This window comes from Mya arenaria, chromosome 7, assembly GCF_026914265.1.
Source record: "Mya arenaria isolate MELC-2E11 chromosome 7, ASM2691426v1".
Taxonomy (NCBI): Eukaryota; Metazoa; Mollusca; class Bivalvia; order Myida; family Myidae; genus Mya; species Mya arenaria.
The window spans coordinates 54,638,947-54,659,616 of NC_069128.1; the positions used below are offsets into that span (position 1 = coordinate 54,638,947).

A 20,670-nucleotide genomic window follows, 5' to 3' on the forward strand; every position below is an offset into this window, starting at 1 on the left:
TAGCATCTATGAGTTATAAATATGGAGATTGTTCAAAGAGGTAATAATTTCATTCGATAAAGATTAAATGAAAAAACGAAAGCAAACGTGTACATGTGCAAATATATGGAGGCAAAATAAATAAACATAAACATGTATATTGAATAGAAACACAATGTCATTCATGCGTTAAGAATATAACGTATTTCTCCTTATGGTGTATGCCTTCACAATATATTTTGCTAACTGTCTGACATGTTTTTGCATGAGATATGTGATTTTGCCTGTATCAGAGAGGTTAGTATGTATGTTTACTTGGTTTGTAATGTGCAAATTAGCAAAGCCTGGGCTCTGACTGTGGATTGAAAATTTACTGTATATAAAGACCAGCGGACCCCTTCAGGGACGAGCATGCTTTTCTCTGAAGAGGTTGCAAATGGTGGCAGCGCTGGGATAAAGACAAATGCTGGACGTATAAGATTCCATTATAGACAGAAGTGTGAACTCACAGTATGTATGTTTACTTGAATGGTAATATGCAAATTAGCAAAGCCCCGGCTCCGTATGAATTGAGAATTTACTAAATATAAAAAGACCAGTGGAGCCCTTCAGGGTTGAGCATGCTTTTCTCTGAAGAGATCTGTTGCGTCTTTGACGTCGCATGTTACAATATTATAACAAGCATTTTTATCACATTTAACATGATATTAATTTGTTTAATCTCCGGCCCTATAAAATAAGGGGCTGAACCAGGATTTGATGTTATGGAGGCGTAACTAAGTGGGGGTAAAGTTTTGACTTGTGCCCTTCCTCAGAACCAAAATTTATTTGGTTAAAAGTGTTGGCAGAGGGGTTTGGCGGTACTCCCCAATGACGATTTGAACAAAATTTCTAGTCCAAAATGGTACATATTCTGTACATTTATTGTTTTTTATCCTCCATATTCATATAAAAAGTTAACGTTATGGGGGGGGGGGGGGGGGGGCAGGTGCCCAACCCCATTGATCCGCTAGAGAAAACATGAAAGAGTTCTTTTATAACCCATTATATTTGAGTTTCAGGTGTATTTTTGATTTGTTTTGTATAAAATTCCAATAGGCTTGCTTTAAGAAATTTAGGGATTTGGAGTGCTGGGCGTGTCTCTATTTTATCTGCTAGAGCTTAAGTTTCTCAGAAAAGCAGCTGAGAAGAGGTAGCTGGATTATAAACCTGCACATTTATATCCAGAGCTTATGAAGGTCTGCCCATTGGCTGAATTATTGCTTATCATTGCTTACCCCCTCCCCCCTCTCCCAGTGATTCCATTATGACTTAGAATGTGTCATAGGTGCCATTGGATAGAAGTGACTGCAATACTCTGAGAAGGGTCTAAGAAATGAAGTAACACTCAAGAAGGCCGGATACCTTAGATCTTTGTGATTCTGCCTCTTGGCTCTTAAACATTCTTGATAGCATCGATATACATGATACAAGTAAATCATTTTCCCAGTACTACCCTTTTAATGCCAAGCACAAGGCAATGAATCCACGATTACCATAATATTAAAGTCTTAAAATAGCTATGGGATTGAACCCATGACCCTCTGTAACTGAAACATATTTTCACACTGCACTTACTGAGTAGCAGGGTAATGAGAGTAAGGGAGATAACTCTTAAAAATTTATAGACATATTAGATTCTAGTTGACTCCCATCTTGTCCTTGAAAACATTTGGCATTAAAACTTGACAAATAGTTATTGCAGGAGGTTATTTATATGTGCAAAGACAAGTTTGGCACTTCTTAAGGAAAGAAAGTGATCTTCAATAGAAATATCTACAACACAAACAATTTTCCTGGAAATAAAAAGTTCCATATTTGCAATTTGCTTTGAAACAGCATTATACATGTAGTTTTGTGTAATATCCTGATGATAAAATTATATTTTAAACATTTGTTTGTTTTTTCCAATTTTACTGGCACATTCTCTAGGTGATTTAATACATGAATTAATTTCCAGTCAATGAAAGTCCAAAATCATCTTTAATGTTTTCTCTTCAAAACATAATATGCAGCTGTTGGCAAGAGTCAATCCACCAAACAATATTATTGGTCTTGGCTTGATCAGTTATAAAATAGATCAAAACATAATTATGGCAGTATTAAACTTGTGGGTGTGAGGATGAAGCAGCATGTCCCAGTGATATTGCACCAAGTAGGGATCCAACTTAATAAAGTAATTTACATGCAAAGACTGCTCACAAGATTGAGCGTTCTTGATTAGATTAAAGGGGCTGTACTCCATATGATAAAATAGCGAAAAAAAAGAAAATTGTCGAAAACTGACATAAACTTGGCATCAATGTGTACAATGCATTGAAACTTACTAATTACTTAAGTACCACATAGTTTACAATTTACTAAAGTTTAGAAGTTATTTCGTATTTTTCCATTAAAAAAGATTACTGGGTATATCTACCAGGTAGAATTCATTCCTTATGCGTGTTTGGCTAGTCAGTGTTATCACGTGATATTACGGAGGTAGGTGTTTAGCTTAATTATCGCACCCAATTAGAGTAAGCGGTAGTAGCTCAGTGGATACGACGCTGGACTGCAATTTTGGCGACAAGGGTTTGGACCCAGTCTCCGACACAATTTTTTACATTTTGGTACTTTTTTTTAAAATTATGATATCAAAGCATAACACATTATATTAGATAATTGTCCTGAGATTCGTTACAGAAAAAAACTCTTTTTGGTGCCAATCTGGTGTACAGTCCCTTTAAAAGTCAAGGTCATCTACAGTGTTTTAAACCATAGCAATGATTTATTGATACACCCAGTTGATATTCAGCTTTTATTGCACGGTAATGCCTTCCTGCATGCCTTCCTGAATTAAAATATAAATCACATTGGGGCAATGTTCTCCTAACCAAAAGGTCAAGGTCATGTTAGAGTTGAAACTGTATGCGCATGCTTCATTTATAAAAAACTCATAATTTTTTGATGGTTGTTGTCTATTGAATAGCTTTGCAGAAAAGTATGCAAGAAGAAAACAAATCTCTGCCTTGATATTGCCCAAAGGTCAAAGTCATTTTTGTAGTCAAGGTAACTGGTGTATACAAAGCTCTGCCTTGATGTTGCCCAAAGTTCAAGGTCATATTTGTAGTCATGGCAACTGGTGTAACAGAACCAAGTAACGACTGTCATAGTATTTTGAGGAACATGACTTTCCTTTCATTTACTGTTTCTAGCACTATTGTCATATTTTGATAGTATCAACTGTACCATAATTTGATGTTTCATTTGAAAAATAATTCATTTGGTTTCTAAAGAAGCACATAGTAATATGTTGGTGTGTGTTAGCTTCTGCAAGACTAGTTTCATTGAGAAAGTTACCTTGGAAATACACGTTTCCTCCAGTGAACACATGGTACACTCATCTGACTGGAATTCTCATTGCTGATGAGCCTTAGACTGGCTGAGGAGGGGAAATGTAGGATGGAATAATTTGGAAAAAGGAACTTGGAGATGAAAATATTTACTATTTTACTGCTCAACTTTTTGCTTATAAAGGAACTCAATATGAAATAATGAATAGATGAAGAAATGATTGAGCGTGTGTTGTTGCATGCATGATAGCGAGCCAGTGAGTGAGTGGGTGAGCGAGTGAGGGAGTGAGTGAGTGAGTGAGTGAGTGAGTGAGTGAGTGAGTGAGTGAGTGAGTGAGTGAGCGAGCGAGTGAGCGAGTGAGCAAGTGAGTGAGTAAGTGAGTGAGCTAGCGAGTAAATAAAAAGAATGAACAAAGAACATATGAGCGTATAACAAATGGAACGAATGAATGATAAATGATTGATTTAATGACTAATTATGACTGAAAGTATGAATGAATGAATAGAAAGATGAAATATTACATTAATAAACAAATTAAAGACCAAATGATTAACAAATGAGCGTCCAGGTGGGAGCCATGCCGTTTTTTTTGGGTGTGCAGTCTCGGGCTGCTGGGCAGTCAGGCATGCAAGCAATCAGAATTAAAAACAGCCAGTCATTCCATAACAATACTTACAGAATATGAATTTAATGATGAAAAAGTGGTTTAGAAAAAAGGTCTCCAGGTTTTTTCTCAGCAATGTTTGATAATTTGAATTTTGCTCTGCATGGCACCAGTCTTATTCCATCCTTCTTTGAAAGTAACAGTTAACATCCTGATTCTGCATTGTTAGCAGTACTGGAGATTTAACTACAATAAATGTGTTATAATAATATTTATATTATAATTCCAAAGAATTTGTGAAAGTGTTTCCATAATATTTATTTTCTATTAAACAGAAACAGTGAGTTTTTTTGTTTCTTAGGATTGTTTGAAAGTTTTCAGTGATTATAAGGGCATTGTGCCATGAAACTAAGTGTAAAGAATGTTTAAAACTGACTGCATTGGTTTGTCATTGCTTGGATAGTGCATTAGCAGTAAATGCAGTTGTTGTTGGTGTTGTTGTTGCTGTTGCTTATTGAGGAAAAAAATGTGAATATCTGTATTTGGAGAGAAGTGAAATATCTTTGGAAGGTGAGATTCAGCTATATACTTTGACTTTAACATAATGGGCTGATTGTTCAGAACTTTGTTAAAGTTAACAACGTTGTTAACTTTATCGTTGTTAACTTCAACGTTGTTAACTTCATCGTTGTTAACTTCATCGTTGTTAACTTCATCGTTGTTAACTTCATCGTTGTTAACTTCAACGTTGTTAACTTTATCGTTGTTAACTTCATCGTTGTTAACATTTAAATCTTTACTGCTCTGGAAGATTAATGGATGCACATGTAATTTGAAGTTTTTCTTACAAGTTTTGAATCGACTGTTTCAACTGTTTGTTTAACCAGTATTTATTGCAGAAAATATTGAACAAAGTAAATAAGCATTTGAGCAACAGAAATCGTAACAGACATACAAAATAAGGAGTGATTCTAAGTCTCTCTTCTGTTTCAGCTGTTCTTGTTTTGTTCAAATATTTGCTTGAGCACATGATCAACAGTTTTACATTTTAAAGTTAACATTATAATCTGGTTAATAACGTTGCTAACTTAAACAATGTTTTAAATAATCGGCCTATGAAATTATATACATACTGGAAGGCGAGATGGATTTACTGTCTGCTGTATTTTTTAAATATTTCTGCTAAGGTGCACTGTCCATAATGGTATGATTTCTAAGCATAATTCAGGGGCAGCTCCAGTATTTGATGTTAGAGGGGGCTAACTTTAAGGATGCAAATATAATGCATATTTCAATGTTTTGCTCAAGGGGGGAGTAATAGGAACCAAGAGGGATTTACACATTTAACTGCAAATCACTATTGTCAAAATCCCATAGATGGAGCAGGGGAATATGTCAAAATCCCATAGATGGAGCAGGGGAATATGTCAAAATCCCTAGGTTCTAGGCATCAAAAATCTTTTGGTAAAAAGGTCAAGTCTATTTCTCGGCAGGCTTGTTCAAGTCCAGTCAGTGGGGAATTAGTCGCTGCTCTCCCTTTTAGATCAAAACATTGCTAGGTGCATCAGGCGTTATAAAAACTTTGTATCCACTTACCCGACCTATCTTTTCCTCCCAACCCTACGCATTTTTTGCTGAAGTGTGGATTTTTTTCCCCAATTTCCAGAATTATGTTGATTTTTTGAATGAACATTTAAAAAAATTACCCATTAAAAAAATTCTAGCATAGTGATATATCCTGAAATAGGAGGGTTTGTTAAAGAATCCTCAGGTTTTTAAAAAAAAAGAAAAGAAGTAATGCCTTACCACCTACCTACCCTAGTTGTTTCGAGATGGAAGTTGAAACAAAGATATTTTTTTTTGGCCCCATTTAGACTAATAATCATAACACTCTATCTTGTAAATAAATAAGAAATTTTTCCACTAAAAGAACAAAAACAAATGTATAGACAAAGGAAAGAATATGATCAGACAGGTGGAGATAATCCACCCAGGTCCACTCATTTAGAATCTTTTTATGCTTTAATAATTAGAAATGCCTTCCCTTGTTTACTTTAACATTTCTTAACTGCAGACCTTTTTTCCCACCAATTTTGGAATGGAGCTTGAGCCTCTCTGATCGGGAAAAAGGTCATTTAGACTAACATTGAGAAGTCCCAATTTTGCTTAGAAATAAACAAGTATGATTTCCAAAAAAATAGACTGGTAAAGTTAAAAGATTGTGATCAAGTTTGTTTTCTTAAGAATGCACCTTCTCTTGCACACAAAAGCTATTCCAAGCCCCCATATTTCTCTATAAGTGGAAGTAGGGTCGAATTTAGGCCCTCGATTTGTCGAAAAACAAAAGCATTGTATTGTCACAATGATATTAACATTATTAGCATTACTCTTAATAACTTGTATAACATTGTTCAGATCTATAGTAAATATAAATCACATACTATTATACAATGTCTAGAAATGAAGACAAAGGAAGAGGAAAGAACTGGAAGACACAGACTCTGGTATCTTCTCTGATAATTGTCTGATAAGCATTTAGGCTTTCTCAGGTGAAAGTACCTACCTGAACATCAAGCTATGCTAACTCATTTAGCAAATTCTCTTCACCAGGAATTAAAATACTGACGTCTTCAAATAATCATCGTTTTAAGTATATTGTTTTCATATAATACTTACAGTTCAGTTTGAAAGTGTGGATTTAAAAATTGTTTAAATTAAATGAACCTGTGACTTTATGATTTTCAGCATTTGGGCGGAGTTCTGAATTGTTGAAATGTTCGGAATGATGTGTGTGCTGTATTGTTTATGATTTAGTCTTTAAAGGGACTCAATCACTTTTTACAGGATCTGACGTTTCAAAAAGAAGGTAATATATATGGACAACATGTTTGTAACAATGATAAAAAATGATCACATGTTCAAATAAGAGCTCTATTTTGTTAACAGCTATTTAGAAATGCAACATAAAATGCTCTTTAATTTTGCTGAAAAACGTTTCTAAGTTATATTTAAAATTGAATGTTTTAAAGTTATAAATGACAAATTCTGTATAATTGAATATCTAAAAGTTAAAAATATGTGAAAATAATAATTTAAACAAAGTTTGAAAAAAAATGCTGCCAAAAAAATAGAGCCAATTTTTTTTTGGTGAACAAAACAAGGCCCAGTGAGAGGGCCCTTTAAGTTCCCACGATGGTATAAATGTCAGGCATATCTGTTTTTGTTTTGTCTATCTGTTCAAGTATCAGTGACATTTACTGATGGACTGCTGATAGGCTGTGGGATTACAATGGAAATTATTGGAGTGTTTGCATTCAAAATACTGTAATAACAATTTTAAGTATATAAAATGGATTTTGATGTTTTGGAGTAATATTTAGAATGTTAAGGTAAGGCATATTTGTAAATTCATATTCATGGTTTTGTCAAGAAATCATTAAGTTATAATTATGCAAATTAATGACTTCAATGCACATTATAACATATATGGGTTTAGGATATTGTAAAATGTTAAATGATAAAGTTGTGTCCCTTAGAAAAAAACATCTCTTGACAAATCATATATAATATTTATTTGCATGGTAAAAAAGTAAAAAAAAACCCACACACAGCGCTGTAGTTCTGGCTTCCATAACTTTAATATTGATATTTATTTTTTTGATGTTTACAACACATTAAGAACACATCCAAAAAGGTAATATATAACGTGTTCGCTGAAGTTCTTTAGCTAACAGCCCTGTGATTAAGAGTATCACATTAACTGTCAAATGCAAAGGGGCAGGGGTATGGTTGATAAATTATGCCAACAAATAGCAATAACAAAAAGGAAAAAAAAATACCCAGGTTGATAAACAATCCTGGCAAAACTGTTACTAGTACTTAATTAGAGTTTCCCAATGATTGTTAAAGACGGTGGGGCCATATTCATAAGGCAACTTAGTGAATTTCTTTAATGTAGTGATATTTTCGAATGTGCAGCACTGAATATTTTAAATACTCTCTATTTTTCCTTAAATGTATTCTCATGCATTTATTAGTTTGACCTTTTTCATATTTTTGATGAAAAACATTGTTAGCTTTCTTTGAATTCAACATAGAATAAAAGGGCAATGTTTCACTAAGTTGAAATCTTTAACCTAGAGGTTTTGATTATGAGTACAGTCCCTTGGTAATTTTTTCCATTTCCTGTCATTGATATTGGGGTTGTTGTATTTTTTTAATGTTATTTATTTGTTTTTTATTTATTTTTTTTTGGGGGGGGGGGTTGTTATTATAGGGGTTTGGCATAACGGGCCCTGCCCCTGTGAATTATTGCCTCTAATTGTCAAAATGTAGTAAACATAAAAAATAGGGTCATTGAAACAACATGATGTTTAAACAAAACTGGTGATCGAAAACTCCTGGCATGTTTTACTTGGTTTTCATCCCATCAAAATTGATAAATTGTATTACCAGGTTGGAATTACACATGCTGGTTAATAATGTTGCTGCTAAATCATTCTAAGCATATTTCTGGCAACATTGTCTGTGTTCAGCCTTGGAGTGGCTAATTACACCTGGAGGTTGGATTAATTTCGTTGAAATTTGTTTCCTTGGTATTCTATGTTCAAACTGGGAGTTTGTTATTAGTCCCAGGTTCAAAACATTGGTTGCTGATAGTGTGTTGGAATACAGGATTATCTCAGACTGATTATCGGTAATTTTCTTTTGTTATTTTATTCATCTATACATATAGATTCATTGTATCAGTAAGTGTATGTCTGGGTAAAACATGCACATCATTCAACTATGCAAGTTCTTTTGTTTTAGCGTATATGAGATATTTTGGGCTGCACAGGGGTTGGCTCTATATTTCCTAGGGATCCCCAAGTGTCCCTTGCTGAAGCCGGTTGGTTGCCCCTTCGAAAATTTGTCTTTGCTCTATGATTTACCATGTGGTTTTATTTATCTCTTTGTAAAATTTGGTTTCCTCACTGCCCTGAGACACTGTTAGACTTGAACACAGTTGCATGTTTTGCATAGATATGAATTGCTAGCAGATTTGCGAATTTCTGCTGATCAAATGGCGCCAGAGACCCCAAAAACCACTCCAGTTTGCTTCAAATATGAAGTCAGAAATGCCCTCAGATGGGCTTCTTAAACGCCAGTTTTGCTTCTGTTGCGGGATGCTTCACAGCCTTCGGACCCATTTAGGACCTAAAGCACCCCCAGACACTGTGGCTTAAATAGTTTCAGCCCATCACCTACCAGATCAATCTCATCCCTGCTTTTGTCCTAGTTGTCTGTAGATCATTAATTCAGGGTGAGGAATCGCGTGACTTGAAGGGGTTCTAACATAGGTAAACCACAGATCACAACCGATGTAAACAAAGAAATAATTGACATTAATTTCTTATTCTTAACTTTGTTGACGAAATTAACATCACTTATTTCTTTCTTTATATCGGTTGTTAACCATGGTTACCCGTGTAAGAACCTCTTTAAATCACGAGATTTCCCACCATGTAAATAAGTTGTGAAGAAGGCTGTGAAAAGTATGCGACAAGTCCAGATCGAACCTGAAATTCCCTTTTTGCAAGTCAGGGGCATTTATTCACTAACATTAGTGCATAAAGGCCCAGAGTGATACTCTACTCTATTAACTGAGCTTACCAGCATGGATTATTGATATTCTCATATTTTCTGACCAATCGGAAGACTTCGGTCATTATCCAACAGGTGACTCATATTGAAAACGTTGATGCTTTTAGAGGAAGTAGAAGGATTGACATTAAATACCAGTCCTGAAAACTTATTTACAAGTTCCTCAATAGCCTAATGAAGACAGGGATCAAAATCATTTATTTCAGTACTTTTTTTTACAATATCAAATGTGTCTATTTAGCGTTATGATAATTGAGTTAATCGCTGGTGGCCTGGTATCTCTTGAAGGCTATTTAAGAGGTTTATCTTGGAGCTTGTTGGTGATGGCTGAGTTGTTAAGTCTGATTTTCTGACCAGTGTGAGTCAGTAACTTGTCATTTGATGATATAATACACAATTTACATAGTTTTTCACATAATAATATTACAGAAGTTAGGGAATTTATTTGCCTTCCTACACAATGGTATGCAGTAAACACCATCCAACACATTTCTTGTGCTTTTCTTCCTCAATACAAGTATTTGAAGTATGCAGATAATTTATGTCTTATATGAAGTATGTGTGCATATTTGACCATGAGCCAGGGATGTGAGGGTATTGAAAAGTATTTTGAGATTAATCAAGCATTCATCACAATCAGCATGTGCTGAGGTACCGGAGAATATAAATAAGTGGAAATGCAATTTATGGCCATAGGGTACAGTTATGTGAATTTTTGCCTGCAGTATGAAAGATTCACCCACTATCTTCCCATCATGCAGATATTTTCATATTCCAAGATAGAGCTTGATGGAGTTTTGCCAATGGTCGGGATGGAGTGTTGCCAATGGTCGTTGTAACACCAGCATGTGTGATTGCTGGCAAGTACATTAGGTTGTCATTAATGATGAGCTGTGAGGGTAAATACTGTGTTGTTGGCTTGAAGGTGTTGACCTGTGAGTTGGCGAACATTGCATTTAAAAGAGAAATGGGGGTGTTCACTTGACCACTGAAAACATAAATATGTCTGGGCTAATGTTCTGCTAGAGGGTTAACCTAAAGAATGCCTCCCTCCTGGAAAACATAATGTTTTAGATTTCATGAAGCAGCTTATATATTAGACATAATTTGTTAGACTCACATTTCAGAAATTTATGTGCAGGCTCAGAAGCAATGATAACAAACAGCCTTAAGTTCAGACTCTGAATCAACAATTACAAACGGCCTCAAGATCAGACTCTGATGCAATGATTACAAGCAGCCTCAAGTTCAGACTCTGAATCAACGATTACAAACAGCCTCAAGATCAGACTCTGATGCAATGATTACAAACAGCCTCAAGTTCAGACTCTGATGCAATGATTACAAGCAGCCTCAAGTTCAGACTCTGATGCAATGATTACAAACAGCCTCAAGTTCAGACTCAGAATCATTAATAACAAACAGCCACAAGTTCAGACTCAGAAGCAATTATTACAAACAGGCTCAAGTTCTGGCTCAGAAGCAATGATTACAAACAGCCTTAAGTTCAGACTCAGAAGCAATAATAACAAACAGCCTCAAGTTCAGACTCAGAAGCAATAATAACAAACAGCCTCAAGTTCAGACTCAGAAGCAATGATAACAAACATCCGTAAGTTCGGACTCAGAAGCATTAATAACAAACAGCCACAAGTTCAGACTCAGAAGCAATTATTACAAACAGTCTCTAGTTCAGACTCAGAAGCAATGAATACAAACAGCTGCAAGTTCAGACTCAGAAACAATGAATATAAACAGGCTCAAGTTCTGACTCAGAAGCAATGATTACAAACAGCCACAAGTTCAGACTCAGAAGCAATGATAACAAACACCCGTAAGTTCAGACTCAGAAGCAATTATTACAAACAGCCACAAGTTCAGACTCAGAAGCAATTATTACAAACAGGCTCTAGTTCAGACTCAGAAGCAATGAATACAAACAGCTGCAAGTTCAGACTCAGAAACAATGAATATAAACAGGCTCAAGTTCTGACTCAGAAGCAATGATTACAAACAGCCACACGTTCAGACTCAGAAGCAATGATTGGAAACAGCCTCAAGCTCAGACTCAGAAGCATTAATAACAAACAGCCTCAAGTTCAGACTCATATGCAATGATTACAAACAGCCACCAGTTCAGACTCAGACTCAGAACAGCAGTTCTGAGTCTCGAGACTGAACTGACAGACTTGAGACTGTTCTAAATCATGACCCAAGGTTGATATGTGCCTTCTCCAGAATTTCAAAGGTCTATGGCTTTCAACTATTTATGATATTCTGGAAACTGTCACCATGAAAATTTCAGAAACTTGCAGGGAACTATTTCATTAGGAATAGAGTCCCACACCCCCTCAGGTTTAATATATTTATAAGTCTTAAGAACATGTAGATTTTGATTATTCATTTCTTCTCTCTTTAAAGGTTATACAGAAGAACATTCTTGCCAGTAATTCCTCATTCTTTAAGATTAGAAGCTAAAATAGCTGCAAATAAAATCTGTTTTTAGTACTTATATAGCTAACATCAGATTAATAATTTTAATATCTGTTTTGATGTGTTTTCATTCTGCAATTCATAATAATGGTGTTCCAGAGTTTATGAATTTGTAATTTTTCTATTGAGTATAGGTGCTGAATTTACTTATTTGTATATCATAAATTATTATTTGAGAGTTGAACAAAATAAATCGAAATACTTTAAACTATTGAAGGCGCCTAGATTCTGCAACTTCATTTGATGAAATTGCATACTTGCATCAGCATTTCCGGCAGCGCTGCAAAATTCTGTCTGACACCCCTTTCTTGCACGTGTAAGGCATTTCCGGTGAAATTTAGTGGTGCTGGAAACATCCATCTGACACAGCTCAAATGCCAGATGAGTCAAGCGCAACATCACATCACTTCTTAATTCTTTTACTGTATGGTTTATGAAAATAACATTATGCCATTTCAATAAAACTTTACATAAATATACAAAACATTAAATTAAAAAAAAAATTAAAATGAATTATTGCCAAAAAAGTGATTTTTAGAAAATCTATTTGACATTAACATTAATATATAATTGATATGTGTTATGACATCAGTTATCAAAGTGGCATGCAGTACAAAAATGTGTTTTTTACATATTTTTTTAAACAAATGAATAATAACTTGGTAGATATTATTTACTCAGAAACATGCAAAAAGTGTTTGAATTCCTTTACAAATTTCCTTGACTTTTTTAATATGGCCTGCATATAGCACCACAAGACAGACAAACACTAGGATCATGTTGTGAGGTGTTAACTAAGTTCGATTAAGTCTGTTTGTATATTTCATTTTCCACTCCAGCACAGAGTTATGGCCCTTGATTTTTCAAATTGGATCAAATTAAACCCAAACAGGATCTGATGCCATTAAATCATTTAGCAAAATTATTTTTTTAAAAATGAAAATATGTAAATGCCATTGTTTGAATTTATTTTGTTAATGCTGTTAAATTAGTGACTTAAAATGTTTAATTAAATGAACATCAAAATAGGATTTTTCTTTGTCAATTTGTGGAAAAGTATTTTAGTGCATTATATTTTAATATAAATAGGATTTGTTTTTACATGGTTATGCTAAATTACATTATAAAAGTATTTTAATCCAGGCACTTGAAAAGCCTTATTAAATATTATTAATATCAATGATATTTTAAATGACCTTTTAATAGCCTTAGGAATTATGCTGACCATGGTTAATTAATGTCAAAATGCTCCATTTTCAGGTCACCTAAATATCTGACTTGCCTAAGTTTTATTCACATTTTGGAATTATTGGAAAACATATATTTTTTAAGTCATAACATGGATTCTCAAAGCATTGAAAGACAAATTGAGGATTTAGAATCTTTACTTACAATTATAAATTTGGTAAGGTCATTTTGTTTCTTTTATGAAAACTGAAATATACACATATACTTTATGAATTATATGTCCTCTTTTTATGATTTTTTTAAAGTTTATTAATTTCAGTAGATTGAATTAATGAGGTAATTCATGTTTAAATTTAATGTGTGTCAAAGGGGTTGTTTAGATAGTTTAGGGTCAGACTCTAACATTGAAAATATTATTTCATGTGAAATGTGAAGAATATTCTAATGTTTAAATGATACAACATTATTCAAAATTTCAAACCAGAAATCAATTGTTAAAAAATGTTTAAAATTGTAACAGTAAATGTTTCTTTTTGGCCAAAAAAGATTATTATTTTAAATTCTGTCAAAATTAGTTTTTGTAAATTGTTGTTTTAGTGTGTGATCATATAAAAATATGTAAAATAACGCCATTTTACAAGTTGAAAAAAATGCCAACATAAAATCTATGGGTCCTTATAAAAAATATTGGCGATAATTTGGGGCTTTTTTAACTGGAGAATTGATGTTACTATATACATGTAGCTATTAATTATATTTTTTTTTTATAAAGGTAAATATTTTTTATTTGTTCCTTAATCATATGGTTGTTTGGGTTAAGGCTGGAGTAAGTCAATGCTTTCGAATAAACCAGCCTTTATTGTGTGCCTTTAATGGACGTAAAATAACTGCATAATTTGTATATTACTGTGTTTCTGGATGGAAACTGGTTCACTGTATAAATCATGTTGAACAATGAATGAATGTATTTTTGCTGTATGTGCAGTGATTACCTCTGATTTATGTGCATGATGTTAGCCTGGCATGTGTTCATTATAGATAAAAAATGCTCACAAACTTCCAGTCTGAACAGCAAATGTACCTTGAAGTTTTGGGTTACAGACATAACATTTTATCACCAGAGGGAGCATGCTCTCCTGTCTGCTCTTCCTGCACAATTAATCTGCACTGTACCTGTGTTTACCACACAATCTGATGTCTGTTTGTCTATTTTTAGACAGCTGATGAGAAGCTGAGAAGTCTCAGCCACAAGGGGAGTCACTCTTACAAACCCCCTGCCAGCACTTCGTATGGGTTTGCCAATGGGACTGAGGGATATTCCGTGACCCCATCAACGTCTACAGTGACCATAAACCCTGGAAGAACCCAGGCTCCTGATGTTTCACCTCCCCCTGTTCCTCCCCTACCAGCCTCACTTCAGAACTTGTCATGTGATCAAACCAGCCAATCACAGGGCAACATAGAGCCATATTTAAAATCATCAGTCAGTCAGGACCAAGTATCTGAGGACACTCCTCCACCATTACATCCCAGGCCCCGCCTCTCTAATATGGCAGAGCGCAGACTACAGCGGCAGGGCAAGACGGGCTCTGGTGGGAGCATTGATGGGGCTAAGCGGAGGTCACGCAGCGAGGGACCACATGGTAGAAGAAAGGCACGGAGCTCCATGCATGAAACCTCTACACCTAATAAACAACAGTACAAGAAGCCTGCAAATGAACGTTATTCTATGTTCACCAGTCATTTGTCTGGCGATGAGGATGTGAGGGGAGCTAAATCGGGCAGTGACTCCCAGGATTCAGACTTAGAACAGCAGCAGTGGACTAAAAATCCTCTAATGGTGAGAAAAAGTAGAAAAAGTGAGAAGGGTTCCAAAACAGACAAACGAAGGTCAGTCCATAATGTGGAACACAATGGTAACAAAACTGACCGGGCACCCAACATATTTCAACATCCCCACAGTAAGGACTTGTTTATCTACCCGGGCAAAGCAGAACCTGCTCAGAAGACCTCAAAATATCAGAGGATGGAAGAAAATAGAAAAAAGCGCATTGAAATGACGGTCACAAGCGACGAAGAGTGTTCACCACAGTTGAGGATTTCGAGACTCAGACAAAGAGCCATGCTGGGCTCAAACATGCAACAAGAGCCTGTACTGAGAGAAAACATTGAAATTGTGCCAAATCAAAAGAACAAAACCTCTCAGAATTTCCATGAAAATGGATTTAATCAATCTGATAACCTTAAACAAGAAAGAGTCAGCCAGTATGATGAAAATAGACTTAGTAAGTACGATGAGAACTACAATATTGATAACATGAACGGGGGATTTTATCAGGACTATGCCAAACAACAAGGCGTACGACACAATAAATTACCCAACATCCTTCCAGAGTACTTGCCTGAAAATCGACTTCCTGTTAATAAAGCACCTGTTACTGGTTACCATGGAAACTTATCTAATCAAACATCTTTCACTGGGTCTAATCAGAGACAAAATGTATCAATGCCTACAAATTTTCTGAGAAATCAGACACAGTTGCAAAGTGGTAGTGTTCAACAGACTTTTGCCAAAATGCCAAGTGAATCGCCCAGTTCAAAATTAAGGAGTTTTAATGAAGTTAAATCCAATAAGCCAGCACCCCTAAAAAAAGCTGTGGAGAAAATTGAGATAATTCCAAGGTCACCTGATAGCTCTACTGATTCCCTGGATGACTTGATAGAGTCTAACATTCAGTATTTAGAGAGTGAAATAGAGAGCGGCAAGCTGAAGAGACAATCTGGAAACTTTGCAAATGTTCAAAAGGATAAGCCAGTTCCTGTGCAATATGTCAAACATGATGATACACGGTCTGGTCAGAATGTGGCTGCAAATTTTAGGTCAAGGTTACAAGATCCGAGAGGATATACAGAAAATAAGGCGAGGGCCACACAGAATAAGAATAGTGTGTACAATGTGCCACAGCCTTCATTCGGAAGACCTGGATATAAGCCAAGCAGCGGTCAGGTACATGGAGAATATAAACATGTACCATTGTCTGGGTCAGCAACATATAGTCCACATATGCAGAGAAAACATGTTGATGTTACAGAGGATATGTCTAAATCGGATACACAGCTTAATAATCGAAATGTGGAATATATGCCTGGCATGTACTCGGCGGAAAAGAGTTATGTCCCTTACCCTGTTATGAATCAACATACTGGGAATGTGACTTATGTACAGGGGCCAGTCAGTGGACAGGAAATGAGTGCTAGTGATGGTGACCTTGGTAATATGACAGCAGAAATGGCTAGCGGAATGTTTTCGGATGTAGAATATGATATTGTTGTGTCGGAGAGGATTAAAAAGTGGGAGAAAAAGTTGACCCCCAGAGAAATTGAAGAGAGAAAAGCTGTGTTAAATACTATAAAGGAATATGAGTCCTTTAGTGATAGTAATCAAAAAGACAGTGTGCCGGATACTCCTGTTGAAATACGGCGCGAACTTCGTCAACTTATGAGCCCTACTAGCAACTCCGGGGTAGGCAGATTGTCAGTGAATCTAACCAAGTCAACGTCCTCTATTTCTGATGCTAGAGAAAGCCCAGTGACTTACTTCGAACCCAAGGTTGTTTCATCAGAGACTAACCTTCACAGGATATTTCGTGTTGTTCAAGAACCGGTACCTGTCCGATCTGCTGAAATGCGTAAGGTGAATGTTGAGAATCGTAAAAAGAAGAGCAATGAAGCTCCTAGCAGCCATGCACAAAGCATGACCAATATGACATTGAGTGAGTCTGAGGTGGGCACCAGCATGCAACAGTCGTGGCCCCCAATGGTTGTCGACTCTGATTCTGGAATCAGGAAAAGTTGGCGGACTTCCAGGTATGAGGATGAAATCAGTGAACTGAAAGAGCTGGTGTCGGATAATGTTAGAGACATCCGTAAGAGGTTTGACTCAGATGTTAGTGAACCAGGAACAAGAAGGGAAACTTCTCCAGTACCACAGAGCAGACCATCACAGAAACCTGGCACCTCGACTGTGACCTTGAACATCAAACCAGCCACACCTCCCTCCCGCTCCCCCATCACCATCCGGCGGAAACTCTCTGACCAGTCCCCCCACTACACTCCTCCCCCTGTCTCTCCTGGCATCATGGCGACACAGGGTGCTCCTGTCTCCATGGCAACAAGTTTTCCTGTTGCCATGTCAACTGCCCCTGTTGCCCCAACCGCAATTACCCTGAAGTCAGAGAAAAAGTTGCCTATCTACCGAAGTGTCCCTGTGGAAGCCAAGTCTAAGGTCACCTCAAGACCGGTAACCATGGGAAACAAGCGACCAGTGACCTCCCCTCAGATGAGTACCTCAGGTATGATCGATATAGTTGGTTGTAAATCATCATACATGCCAGATAATAAAATAAGATTCTTATACAATTATACATGTACTTAACAAAAATTGTAATCATTCCTTAATCAGAAATTGTTTGGCAAAAACAAAATTCAAAATTATGAGTTGTTTATTTTCAATATGGTTTTAAATCATCATTATTTAAAAAAAGTGTAGATAAATAATAAGAATATATACAAACCTATTTTCTTCCATTCAAAACAAAAACTTAAATGTAATGCTGGTGCTGTTGGTGTCATCATTGCCGGCACTGTTGGTGTCATCATTGCCAGCACTGTTGGTGTCATCATTGCCGGCGCTGTTGGTTGTTGGTGTCATCATTGCTGTCACTGTTGGTTGTTGGTGTCATCATTGCTGTCACTGTTGGTTGTTGGTGTCATCATTGCCGGCACTGTTGGTTGTTGGTGTCATCATTACCGGCACTGTTGGTTGTTGGTGTCATCATTGCTGTCACTGTTGGTGTCATCATTGCCGGCACTGTTGGTGTCATCATTACCGGCACTGTTGGTGTCATCATTACCGGCACTGTTGGTTGGTGGTGTCATCATTACCGGCACTGTTGGTGTCATCATTACCGGCACTGTTGGTGTCATCATTACCGGCACTGTTGGTTGTTGGTGTCATCATTACCGGCACTGTTGGTGTCATCATTACCGGCACTGTTGGTTGTTGGTGTCATCATTACCGGCACTGTTGGTGTCATCATTGCCGGCACTGTTGGTGTCATCATTACCGGCACTGTTGGTGTCATCATTACCGGCACTGTTGGTGTCATCATTACCGGCACTGTTGGTGTCATCATTACCGGCACTGTTGGTGTCATCATTACCGGCACTGTTGGTGTCATCATTACCGGCACTGTTGGTGTCATCATTACCGGCACTGTTGGTGTCATCATTACCGGCACTGTTGGTGTCATCATTGCTGTCACTGTTGGTGTCATCATTGCTGGCACTGTTGGTGTCATCATTACCGGCACTGTTGGTGTCATCATTACCGGCACTGTTGGTTGTTGGTGTCATCATTGCTGTCACTGTTGGTGTCATCATTGCCGGCACTGTTGGTGTCATCATTACCGGCACTGTTGGTGTCATCATTACCGGCACTGTTGGTGTCATCATTTTTGGCGCTGTTGGTGTCATCATTACCGGCACTGTTGGTGTCATCATTACCGGCACTGTTGGTGTCATCATTACCGGCACTGTTGGTGTCATCATTTTTGGCGCTGTTGGTGTCATCATGCATAAACAGTGACTGTATATTGGAAATAATTCAGGATATAACATAATAAACTTGATACATCCCTGTCCAAAATGTTTTGTCAAATAGAAGAAAATGAAACAAAGAATTTCATAACATTTTGTATGGAAACAAAAAATACTCGTGTAAGACTCTTTCCATCACATGAATATAATTAGCTGTTATCTGTATTCATTTTTAGGAAGAAAGTTTAACACTTTATTTGACAGTAGAACTGACATCAAAGTCAAGTTTAATTGTAATATAGCTAAACACTGAATGTTTGTATTACACTCTAATCAAGGAATGTCATGTCCTAAAAAATAATGTTTCATAATGTATCCATAATTGCTCCATTTCTGTCCATTCTCACCACATGTTTGACTATTCCCCAGGTGATGCCCCCAAGCCTGCTCCGGACGTGTGGTCACCAAACATGGAGAGTCGAAAGGGGCTGGTCAGCATTGAGCGGGTCAAGGCCAGGACTTTACAGGTAAGACTGGGGCATTATTTGGCGATTTTTAGTGTTCTTGACACCAGCCTTGTGCAAAAATTCACTCCATTCATTGAATGTTCTTCTCCATACCAAAACAGTACTAAATCTTAAGGGATTGACCTATCCTTAAGTCACTGCCTGTTAAAACTCACTTCATAGTGTCTATTTTTGCAAATGGTTCATCAGGGGAGAACCCAAACCCCATGCCCTAGGAGGGGGACAAACCCAGCTGCACCCTCCCATAACAAAAACATAAAGGTTTTTGTGTGATAAGCCACTAGGCTCCATAAACCATATAAAGTATCTAATTCAACAGTGCCTTTAAAGACATTTTGTAGATATATGCAAGCATTAATAATACATAAACTTTACTTGTATTTCGTTTGTCAATGTTACAACAGTATTAAACCTTTATTTCATCGTGTATTCATCTTTTGAAAAAGCTTTGGGAAATAAGGCAGTATTCAGGACTCTTGGGGTGTATAAGACAGTATTTAAGACTCCCTGAATAAAATAGCAGGTAGAATGTATTCGGGACTCGATTGGGTGTATGTGGGCATTAGTTTAAACATATTTATTTTACAACGATTGTGAAACAAGTTATTACAACATTATATTAATCACTCTGGTTGGCACGATTTTACGCGAGAGTGTGGTTTTGTGCTGTGGGGGAAATTGGAGACCCGGAGAAAACCCACTTGTAATGTGGGCATTCATCCTCTTTAAGTGAAATGACATACTAAGGAGATGTTTAGGCTACTTTAGTAGGTCAAGGTTAAACATTTGGAGATAAAGTTCACAAAGACTGATTTAAGGACTTGTTTCATTAGTTTCAAATAAACTGCTTTCAAGGTTTTCAAAATTTACATATTAATATTATGTGATTTCTAGTGGTTTATAGAAAAATATCCGTGAAATAAAAATGGAATTTAACTGTTACATACAAAATCAGTTCACTACTTTTCACTGTTGAGAAATATTTGCCTGCTCTCACTTTCAAATTGAATGTCATTTCTCAAAGGGCAGGGACTTAATTTTAAAAACATCATTTGACATTATATCAGCATAGAATTTGGCATTCTTAGCTGAAAAGCTACAAATAAACTTTGTTTTACATCCGTTTAAGGTTTAGCTTATGGTGCACACTCAGTGAAGTATATTGCATTCTTACACTGAAACAAACAAGTATCATTTATACACCAGTCAATTGTAACCACGGCCCCCCCGCCAGGAAATGGGCCGTGTTTTTACCTTTCAGGTGGC

At 36.4% G+C, this 20,670-nt stretch overlaps 1 protein-coding gene across 2 annotated transcripts in view; it reads left to right on the forward strand.

Annotated features, from left to right (window-relative positions):
* The window catches only part of LOC128240797 (uncharacterized), a 41,353-nt gene that overhangs the window by 12,539 nt on the left and 8,144 nt on the right, over positions 1-20,670 (forward strand). For both annotated transcript variants that reach the window (XM_052957672.1, XM_052957670.1), the window contains exons 2-3: positions 14,496-17,631; positions 19,307-19,404. In XM_052957672.1, coding sequence (XP_052813632.1) covers positions 14,496-17,631; positions 19,307-19,404 — 3,234 coding nt within the window. The remainder of the gene's footprint in view (positions 1-14,495; positions 17,632-19,306; positions 19,405-20,670) is intronic.